General features: G+C 55.0%; 1 protein-coding gene across 2 annotated transcripts in view; it reads right to left on the bottom strand.

Annotated features, from left to right (window-relative positions):
• SBK1 (SH3 domain binding kinase 1) overlaps positions 1-11,360 on the bottom strand; it is a 66,843-nt gene that overhangs the window by 4,229 nt on the left and 51,254 nt on the right. For both annotated transcript variants that reach the window (XM_032243040.1, XM_032243041.1), the window contains exons 2-3: positions 1,984-2,216; positions 434-636 (exon numbers count right to left, since the gene is read on the bottom strand). In XM_032243040.1, the coding sequence (XP_032098931.1) occupies positions 434-636; positions 1,984-2,216 (436 nt within the window). The remainder of the gene's footprint in view (positions 1-433; positions 637-1,983; positions 2,217-11,360) is intronic.

The raw sequence follows: 11,360 nt of genomic DNA, 5'->3' as shown, positions 1-11,360 counted from the left end.
GAGGACCTGCTCCGAAGGTCTCATCACTCAGCCAGCATGTGGCAGAGCAGAGTTAAAGCCGGTGCCTGGAGTCCTCCCCCACCCTGCTGGCTCCAGGGTCACTTCCTCTGAGGCCTCCTTCCCGGGTGGATCTCACACCTCTCCTCTTGTCCAGCCCCAGGAGAAGGCGCAGTGGGACTTCATCCCTTCATTCTCACCATCTCCTTTCAGGTGCTCATCTCCTGCTATTATCTGGCTCACTGCGGAGTGTCAGTTTCCCGCTAGAACCAGGGACTTTTATCTTCCTCACTGCACATCCCAGCTCCCGGAATGGTAACTGACATATGGCAGTCGCCCAATAAATACTTGCTGACTGAATGGTCTGAATCCACCCCTATCTCACACTCTGGGGACCCTGAAGACCCTCTCCACCCTATGCCACCATCCCGGGTACCTGGGGAGGGATGATGTCAAACAGGTCCCCAGCAGGTGCGTACTCCTGGGCAAAGACGTAGCAGTCCTCCGTCTCAAAGACGACGTCAAAAACCTTGATGATGAAGGGACTGGAGGAGAGGCTGTTGGTGATGCTCACCTCCCGCAGGAAGTTCTTCAGCTTGGTTTTGCTCTTGTTCACAAACTTGAGTGCCATTTTTGTGCCTGATGGGAACAACAGCAACAGGGGTGAAGCCCCCTCTCCCAGCGCCTCTGTGCTGGATGTACCCTTGCCTGTGTCCAGAACAAGGCACAACGGGGCCCCCAGATGGCATGACTGTCCTCATCTTATGGATAGGGAGCAGACCCAGGGAGAGGAAATGGATTGCCCAAGGCCATGGAGGCAGGTTCAACCTGAGCCTTCTACACCCAGTCTGCAGCCCTCCAGGAGGAGGGGGCAAGGAGGCCTGTGGCGCCCTCCACCTCTCATTTTGTCCTGTCTGTTATATGCTTATTTATCTTGTTGGTCTACCCCAGCTAGACCCGGTCTCCCTGAACTTCCAGTCTTGTTAAATGGATGAATGAATAAGAAATGAGACATGGCAAGGCACGTGTCCACAACGCTGTGCCTGGGTAAGCATCTGTGCCCATCTGGTGCATAGCTGTGTGGTGTACACATGTGTGTCCACGGAGCATTTAGGCATCACAGGCCCTGCCTTCAGCACTGCACATTCACAACTCACACGTCATTATGACCCTATGAGTTAAACACTAACATTACCCTATTTTACAGAGAAGGACACCAAAGCACAGAGAGGTGAAGTCACTTGTGCAAGGTCACACAGCAAGCAAGTAACAAAGCTCGGGTGACCCCATGTTGGGTGCTCCTTCTGCTGCCCTCAGTTGACACAGAGCCCCCGGACCCAGGCGTGTGCAGTTGTGGGAGCTCACGCAGCCCCTGCCCCTGGCTGGCTGGGTGGCATGGCTGTGACCTACAGTGTGGGGGAGGTATCAAGCTCAGTGACTAAGCGACAAGTCTCTGGAGATGACTCCTGTGGTCTCGTTTTAGTTCATGGCCTCTGAAGCTGCACGGCCTTGGCTATGTGGCTGCATCGGCCTGGGTCTCACTGTCCCCACCCCCCCCAGAGATGGTAATGGCCATACTGATCCCGAAGGCCCTTCTACCACCCACTAAGTGTGGCACCCTGTTCCCGAGGAACTGCCCTCACTCTCTGTCCACCTACCTGGGGTCAGCCATCCCTCAGACACTGGTGATGCCCAGACACAGACACCAGCCCTGCCCTCTCCAGAGGCCCCTGGCACAGCCCCTTGGCTGTGTCAAAGGCACCCCAGATGGCCCCACAGCAGCCCACCCTGCAGCCTGACCACTCTGTCCCCATTCCTCCCTTGCCCCATCTGCCCACTCTCCTTCTCCCTGGCTGTTTCATCCTCTTCATCTGGCCCGTGACCCTGCCTCCCAGCCCCCACAGAGCACCAGAGAACACTGGCCCAGCTGGAAGGCCATGTCCCGCCACCCCGACCTCCCAGTGCTGCCAGCTTGCACTTGCTCACCTGTGCCCTTGTAGACCACCAGATCAACCTTCCCGTAGGTGCCTTTGCCCAGCTCCCGGACTAGGTCGTAATGCTTGGTGACATCGCTGGCGGCCAGAGTGCGGAGGGTCAGGGCCTGCATGTCTTCAGTGAGTAGCGGCACGCCTGCCCCAGGTCCTGGGGCAGTCCCCGGCCCACAGCAGGGCAGGGAGCGGGGCGGCTCAGGCTCTGGGCAGCCCACGCTCATCTTCTCCCTGTTTGGTCGGGGGTGGGGGGATGAGCATGAAATGTGACATCAGGCACGGGTCCACTTCTCCAGCCCCTCGGTCCTCCCCAGCGCTCAGAAAACTTGAGGCTGGGCCCGGCTGCCAGGCCCAAGATAACCACAAGGGGGCGACAAGCATCTTGGTTGTGTCGCCTTCCCCAAAGCCTCAGGGGCCAGGCTAGAGTGAGCTACCCCAAGCCAGTCACCGCTGGACCCTGAGGTTGGTGGCACCGGCCCCTCTGCCTCATGCTGCCACCCACACACAGTGTCAGGCAACGCCCTGTATTTATGTTACACAGACACAGCCAGATACTGAGTTCACACGGGTACTCCCATTCACAAGCGTTGGTTTTGTTTTGATTGTAGAGAGGGGATCTCACTATGTGGCCCAGGCTGGTCTCAAAATCCTGGCCTCTAGTGATCCCTCTGCCTGGCCCTCCCAAAGTGCTGGGATTACAGGTATGAGCTACTGCACCCGGCCTGTTTTAATTTTTATTTCAGAGATGGGGCCTCACTCTATCACTCAGGCTGGAGTGCAGTGGCACGGATCATGGCTCACTGCAGCCTCCACCTCCCAGGCTTAAGCTATCCTCCCACCTCAGCCTCCTGGGTAGGTTGGACTACAGGCATGCGCCCCCACACCTGGCTAATTTTATTTATTTATTTTTAATTTTTAGTTCTGGGGTACATGTGCAGGATGTGCAGGTTTCTTGCACGGGTAAACGTGTGTCATGGTAGTTTGCTGCCCCTATCACGCCTGGCTGATTTTTTATTTTTATTTTTGTAGAGTTGGGGTCTCACTATGTTGCCCAGGCTGGTCTAGAACTCCTGGCCTTAAGTGATCCTCCCCCCTCAGCCACCCGAAGCAATGGGATTACTGGCATGAGCCACCATGCCTGGCTTATTCACAAGTATTGATGAAGCACCTGCTGTTCCCCAGGGCTCTCCAATGCCAGGAGGACACTGCACTGAACAAACGTCTAGGACTCCCTGTCCCCATGGGGCTTACACTCCAGGGGGAGAGAGGCAGTAGACACAGTGGTCACGCCAGTTGTATATTATGATCCAAAGTGGTGTGGGCTGTCCATATGGTAGGGGATGGGGACAAGGAGGTCTGAGGACCCTGATTGCACCATCACGTATCTCGGCCACGCCGTCTTAGGCCAAACCGGCAGGATGGTACAGATGGGCCGCACTGGGATTGTACACTGGGCCGCACCATACCACCACACACACGGCCACACCTCAGCACAGCCTGGCAGTGCCTCCCCCTCCGCAGATGACAGCACCACCTGACTCAGGAACAAACACTACAGCTGTGTCCCAGGGTCTCCCCTAAGCCCTGCCCAGACACAAAGGTAGGGCACCTGTTCCCAAAGACCCAGCCCCCGCTCCCATTCCCAGCCTGACTGACCCCTTCAACATCCACACAAGCTGAGACCGTCTTCCTGGACATACCCCTCATAGCTACTGAGTTTGTCCCCAAGTGGATTGGCTGTGGGTGCGAGGGAGGCACAGAGACGTAGGGGTCAGTCCAGAGCCGGGGCGGGAGACCTGACTTTTTAAAAAAGTATATTTAGGCTGGACACAGTGGCTCACACCTGTAATCCCAGCACTTTGGAAGGCCAAGGCAGGCAGATCACTTGAGGTCAGGAGTTCAAGACCAGACTGGTCAGCGTGGCGAAACCCTGTCTCTCTCTCTCTCTCTTTTTTTTTTTAAAGACGGGGTTTCACCATGTTGGTCAGGCTGGTCTTGAACTCCCGACCTCAGGTGATCCACCCACCTTGGCCTCCAAAGTGCTTGGATTACAGGTGTGAGCCACCACGCCCGGCGGCGAAACACTGTCTCTACTAAAAATACAAAAATTAGCTGGGCATGGTGGTGCACACCTTAATCCCAGCTACTCAGGAGATTCAGGCAGGAGAACTGCTTGAACCCTGGAAGCAGAGGCTGCGGTGAGCAGAGATTGTGCCGCTGCACTCCAGCCTGGGTGACAGGGCGAGACTCAGTCTCAAAAAAAGAAAAAGAATGTATTTGTTTTGAGATAGGGTCTTGCTCTGTTGCCCAGGCTGGAGTGCAGTAGAGTGATCATAGCTCACTGGAGCCTCGAACTCCTGGGCTCAAGGGATCCTCCTGCCTCAACCTCCTGAGTAGCTGGAACTGCAGGCATGCACTACCGCCTCTGGCTAATGTTGAAATGTTTTGTAGAGAGGGGTCTTGCTGTGTTTTCCAGGCTGGTTGAAGTCCTGAGATAAAAGCGATCCTTCCACCTCAGCCTCCCAAAGTGCTGGGACTACAGCGTGAGCCACCACACTGGGCTGAGACCTGCCTTGTCACATGGGTGACAGTGAACTAATTCCGTGTCTGTGGCGTTCATTTCTTATTTTCCCTCATGCCATTTTTCTAGTTTTATTGAGATATGTTTGGTGTACAAAAAACTACACATATTTGAGTGTACAGTGTGATGATTCTGACATATGCATACATCCCTACCATAGAGACCATGAACACATCTATTACCCCAAAGTTTCCTTTTGCGTCTTTTTTTTTTTTTGAGATGGAGTCTTGCTCTGTCACCCAGGCTGGAGTGCAGTGTTGAGATCTCAGCTCACTGCAACCTCTGCCTCCCGGGTTCAAGCGATTCTCCTGCCTCAGCCTCTCCACTAGCTGGGATTACAAGCACCTTGGCTAATTTTTGTACTTTTAGTAGAGACGAGGTTTCACCATGTTGGCCAGGCTGTTCTCAAACTCCTGACCTGGCGATCCACCTGCTTTGGCCTCCTAAAGTGCAGGGATTATAGACATAAGCCACTGTGCCTGGCCCCTTTTGCCCCTTTCTAAAACCCCGTCCCTCCCTGCCCCTGTCTTCCAGGCAACCACTCTGGGCTTGCATTTCTCATTTGTAAATGGGAAGGGATAGACTAGGGGGACGAGCCTTTTCCAGGTACAGACACACATGAGTATGTGTCTGTGTGTGCACCAGCAGGAGAGGCCAGGGCTGCCTCCTTTAGAAGCTGCCACCAGCCTCTACTCCAGGCCCTGGGCACCTGCTTCCCGGTGCAGCCTCCCTTTGCCCTCCTTGCACTCCCTTCTCCCTCTTTTTTTTTTTTCTTCAAGTATCTCTTTTTGGGGAGAGGGGAACAGAGTTTCGCCCTTGTCACTGCTGGAGTGCAGTGGTGCGATCTCAGCTCACTACAACCTCTACCTCCCAGGTTCAAGTGATTCTCCCGCCTCAGCCTCCTGAGTAGCTGGGATTACAGGCACCTGCCACCACACCCAGCTTATTTTTGTATTTTTAGTAGAGACAGGGTTTCATCATGTTGACTGGGCTGGTCTTAAACTCCTGACCTCAGGTGATCCACCCACCTCGGCCTCCCAAAGTGCTGGGATTACAGGCGTGCACCACCACACCTGTCCTCTTTTCCTGTAATCCCAGACATGTCACTCCAGCGTCCCTAGCCTGCCCCTAAGCACCACAGCTCCATCTGGGAGAAGGCACAGACGTAGAGCCAGACAGCCTGGGTCTGAGTCCAACTCTGTCACTTGCTACTGGATGTCCTTGGGCAAGTTATGTCATCTCTCTGTGCCTCAGTTTCCCCATCTATACAAAGGATATAATAATAGTGTATTGGGCCAGGCAAGGTGGCTCACGTCTCTGGTCCCACACTCTGGGAGGCCAGGGCAAGAGGACTGCCTGAGGCCAGGAGTGTGAGACCAGCCTGTGCAAGACCATGTCTCCACAAAAATAAAAAATAAAAGAAGATGTCAGCCGGGTGTGGTGGCGCGCACCTGTAGTCCCAGCTACTCAGGAGGCAGAGGCAAGAGAACTGCTTGACCCAGGAATTTGAGGCTGCAGTGAGATATGATCATTCCACTGTACTGCAGCCCAGATGCCGAGTGAGACCCTATCTAAGTATGGTAATAATAATAACAACAGTGCCTTCTCCCTATGGGTTGTTGCAAGAGTTGAATAAGTTAACCGGCGTGAAGCCTGGCGTGCAGCACGCAGGGAGTGCTCCACAGGTGCCTGGGGTTGCTGTGTTATTCCGTCATCATCGCTGCTTTCTCTCTGGCTGAGCGAGGGCGGGTGGGCATGGCTGGAGGCTGAAAGCACCCCACGGGCCCTGCATCTTCACCTGGCCCAGCAGCTCCCTTCCCGGCCCCAAGCCTCTCCTCCTCCTCTGCCTTCCCCTTCACTCTCGGCACGACCCAGCCTCCCACTTCACACGGAGAGGAGGAACATCAGGAGAGAACTTCCTGGCCTCCCACCCAGCCCCAAACGGAGCTCCATCTGCACCGTCCTCTCAGCTGGCTGGGGAGGAAGGAGCCCTCCCCTCCCCACCCCGGAGCCTGCTCTCAGCCCCGTCTCCCCAGCCTCCTGCCTCCCTCCATTCATGAACCAGCTCATCTCATCTATCTTTCTATCTATCTATCTATTTTTTTGAGACAGGGTCTCACTTTGTCACCCAGGCTGCAGTGCAGTGGCATGATCTCAGTTCACTGCCAACTCTGCAATCCTAGACTCAGGCAATCCTCCCATCTCAGCTTCCTGAGTAGCTGGGACCACAGGGTGTGCACCACCACACCTGGCTAATTCTGCATTTTTTGTAGAGATGGGGTTTCACCATGTTGAACTCCTGACCTCAAGCAATCCTCCAGAGTGCTGGGATTACAGATGTGAGCCACCGCACCCAGCCACCCCTGTTGTTTTTTAAATTTTATTATTTTTTTAAACAGGGTCTCGCTCTGTTGCCCAGGCTGGAGTGCAGTGGTGCGCACATGGCTCACTGAAGCCTCCAACTCCTGGGCTCAAGCAATCCTCCCACCCCAGCCTCCTGCGTAGGTGGGACCGTAGGCGTGTGCCACCATGCCCAGCTCATCTTTTTCACATTTCACTTTTTGTAGAGATGGGGGCTCACTATATTGCCCAAGCCGGTCTTGAACTCCTGGGCTCCAGCGATCCTCCTGCCTCCTAAAGTGCTGGGATTACAGGCATGAGCCACCTCACCTGGCCTCCTCGCCCCTGTTCTAACAGGACCTTCCTCCTCAGCAATTGCCTTTTCTTTCCTAGCTCATTTCCACCTAAACAGGTGCCCCAGCCCCGCCCATTCCACAGTCCTCTCGTCCAGAGGTAGGAACGGGCCAGGCCCAGAGAACCCGGTCCCGCCCGCCCTTTCTCTCTACCCTAGCGAGCTGACCCAAACGCAGACATGACACCTGCCACCGCGTCTCCATGCAGTCCCAGCTCTGGGCGGGGCAGCACTGGGTCTTTCCTGCAGCCACCAGCTGGGCTTCCGTGGGGTGACATCTCTGCGTGACGGTCTTTCCCTGGCCTCAGGCTTGGAAAAAATCTCCTCTTCCAACCCCTGGGAAATGTCCACCCACCACCTGGGTGATGAGGCTTCCAAGTTAGAAAACCGAGGCGACCGCCACGACACCAGCGGGGCGAGGCAAGGCTGCTTCTGTGCGGGCCTCCTCGGGCCAGCTGCGTCCTTGGGCCCTTTCTGTGTGGACTGTGGGTTTGTCCCCCAGGGGCTCTGATGAGCACACAGCCCTCTTTGTCTCGAACTCCTCCCCACGCCCACCAGGGAGATGCTGGGATGCTCCCCTGACCTACTTTTCCTGATGCGTGTGGAGTCCCCAAGGGCTGCTGAGGTGGGCGGTCCACGTGCTTGTAGCACACGCGTCCACACGTGTGCAATCCTCCCGCCTTGGGCTTTGGCCCTGCCAGGCCACCTCAGGCTGTTCTGTGTCCCCTGGAAGCTTAACGGGCGGCCGCCAGTGGCTATAAGCCCTCCCTCCCTCCCATACCCAGGGATGGGGTGCCTGGCTCATCTCTGCCCTCTGGGCCTCAGAGTCACCCTGGGAAGGGCGGGGCTAAATCAGGGACACAGCCCAGTGGGCTCAGTTTGGGCCCCATGTGTACCCCCCACTGTCAGGTTCAGCCCATGCTCTGACCACTACCCCACACTGCCTCTCTAGGGCTTTATTTAATGAACTTATTTATTTTAGTTTCTTCTTCTTCTTCTTTTTTTTTTTTTAGAAACAGGATCTTACTCTGTTGCTCAGGCTGGAGTGCAAATCCTAGCTCACTGTAGCCTTGAACTCCTGGGCTCAGGCAGTCCTCCCATCTCAGCCTTATAAGTAGCTAGGACTGCAGACGTGCATCACGGTGCACAGCTCATTTTTAAAAAATTTTTTATGTTTAGAGATGGGAATCTCACTATGTTGCCCAGGCTGCTTTTAAACTCCTATCCTCAAGTGATCCTCCTGCCAAGCCACCACCCCTTACTTCTCTAAGGCTTTAGTGTCCCCTATCCCATCTGCTCCTCGATTCCTGAACAGTCTCTCCTGCCTGTTCTACCTCCCTGCTGTGCCTCCTTATCATCAGGTCTCCCTCCTCCAGGAAGACGTCCCTGCTGCCCCCACATGTGCTGAGTCCTGCCTTTGCTCAATGCCTAGATTCATAGGGGCCACCTGTCCCTCCCTCAGGGCCCCTGTTGAATACCTTGGGGGTGGTCTCAGCTGTGTCCCTGTCTGTCCCATCAACAAATCAAGAGCTCCCCAGGGACACAGGCTCAATCGGATTCACCCCTCTCCGGCATCCCCTTCCTGGTTTGTAGGGCTCAGCTTTGGGGGTCCCTCTACTGCCCCTCTTCTTCTTCCTCCATTATCTCCCTCTCCCTTCAGGCCTGTTCTCCGCAAGGTGTCAGCAGGAGACAAGGAATTAATCCACGCGCCCATCCCTGCCGCTGCGTCATCTGCCAGGTACACACCGCCTCTGACCCAGTTCCAACGCACGTGGCTTCGGAGGCACGGCGGGAGCAATGGAGATACCATGGGCCTTGAGGCTTGGCCTTGATCCTAACATGCGCCACTTTTTTTGCTGGGTGACCTTGAGCAAGTCACACCACTGCTCTGGGCCTCTGCTTCCCCATCCCTACAGTGAAGAAATAACAGTAACAACGTCAATAACAACAGCACCAGCATTCACACAGAACCTACCACCTGCCTGGCCGTTCTCAGGACCAACGCACTTAACCTTCACTACTATGAGACAGGCATTACTGATAGCTCCACTTAGAAAATAACAGAGATGGGGTCTCACTTTGTTGCCCTGGCTGGTCTCCAATTCTTGGCCTCAAGCGATCCTCCTGCCTTGGCCTCTCAAAGGGCTAGATTACAGGTGTGAGCTGAGGCACTGGCTTTTGAGATGAGGAAACAGGCACAGAGACTAGACAACTTGTCCAACGTCACACAGCTAGCATTGGTGTTGGCTCCAAAGCTGGTAGCTTTCACCCCTGTGCTTTCCCAAGGCAGGATGTTGGGAATACCACACCCAGATTCCCCAGCCAGGTGGAGAAACTGAGGCCCAGCAGAGGGCCGAGTCTCAGTGGGAACTCGACCCTCAGAGTATTTTGTCATTGGTCATCCCTGCCTCCCGTTGAAGGAGGAGCTGTGGACGTGATGGCTGTGCACCGCCAGCACCAGGCAGCAGAGGCCTCTCTGACCTCTGATCATGCCAGGCAGTCAGCACCGCCTCCACCCACACTCAAGACGGCGGGGGAACGGCGCACCCACCTCGAGCCTCAAGGGTGTGTCCTCACCGGCCTCAAGGGAGGCCTCCATCTGCCATCTGTATTGCTGAGGGTGGGTGGGGGTCCCCCCCGACTTCATGGCAGCAGTCACGGCTCTGCCACATGCTGGGAGGGCCACCGTGGTGGGGGAGGGTTTCCCAAGCAAGAAGCAAGACTGAGCCGCCCACCACTTCCTGCTGGCGGTCGGCTGGAGCTGGCACCACCCTTATGAAACGACACCCAACTCATCGTCTGGCTCAGGCCTACTTTGGTGTCCTTGTTCCCCTCCCCCCACCTCACACACACACACACACACACACACACACACACGGATACACAAGCATACACACACAGACACGCATGTACACTTGTGCACATCCACAGACCTACGTGGTATGGCCAACATGGAAAAATTTCACTCACTAAGTCCTCACAAGACCCCTGGGGGGAGGTGCTTTCTATTATTTTATTTTTTAAAGCATTTGCATTTGCTTGAGACGAGGTTTCCCCATTTTGCCTAGGGTGGTCTTGAACCCCCTGGCTCAAATGATCCTCCTGCCTCAGCCTCCCAAGTAGCTAGGACCACAGGCGTGCACCACCATGTCCGGCTTGAATTCCTATTTTGAAAAAAACAGCTTAATTGAGGTAGCACTTACATAGCACCGAACTCCTCTCTTGAGTGCACTACTGAATGATTTTAGTGAACGTACAGGGCTTTCCAGCCATCACCTCAACCGAGTGATGCCCTTCTATTTAACAGACAACAAAAGAGGCCCAAGAGGTGGATGATTTGCCCACAGTTATCACACAGACAGCCAACCGTGCCTCAGCAATGTGTGTGTCCTCTCCTATACTACAAAGTCGGGCTGGAGAGCGGCCATCCAGCAGGGAACCACGTTTCTCAGCCTCCCTTGCTCCAGGCCGGCCATGTGACAGGCTCCCCACTGGAATGTGCACAGAAGTGGTATGTGTGTCGCTGCCAGCCTGGGGCTTCAAAGGATCGGGGAAGGTTCATCTGTGCTCTCTTCTTCTGCGGCTGGTTTGATGCAGAGGACTCCAAAACCCCAGAAGATGGTGGAGCCACAACAGAGGAGGCACCCGAGTCCCTAGGTCACTGTTTGGAAGGCCTCCTGCTGGAGAGGACTGCCCATCTGCATTGTGTGAGCCACTGGGAAACTTCCATCATGCTCAGCTGCTGGGATATGGGGGCTTGTTTGTTACAGCAGCTGGCACTACCCCAATTCAAAGGCTATGCAGCAAGTAAGCAGAAGAGCTCAGATCTGGGGCTGCATGTGATGGCACCTGTAGTCCCACCCCTTTGGGAGGCTGAGGGGGGAGGACTGCTTGAGGCCAGGAGTTTGAGGCTGCAGTGAGACATGATAACACCACTGTATTCCAGCCTGGACAACAGAGCAAGGATCCCATCTCTATCAATTAAAAACAAAACATGAGATACAAGGTTAGAGGGGATAATGGCAAAATAAAATAAAATAAAATAAAATAAAATAAACACACACACACACACACACACACACACACACACACACACACACAC

This window comes from Sapajus apella, unplaced genomic scaffold (assembly GCF_009761245.1).
Source record: "Sapajus apella isolate SASKATOON/1434 unplaced genomic scaffold, GSC_monkey_1.0 scaffold51, whole genome shotgun sequence".
Taxonomy (NCBI): domain Eukaryota; kingdom Metazoa; phylum Chordata; class Mammalia; order Primates; family Cebidae; genus Sapajus; species Sapajus apella.
This window is presented reverse-complemented; position numbering and strand designations above follow the sequence as displayed.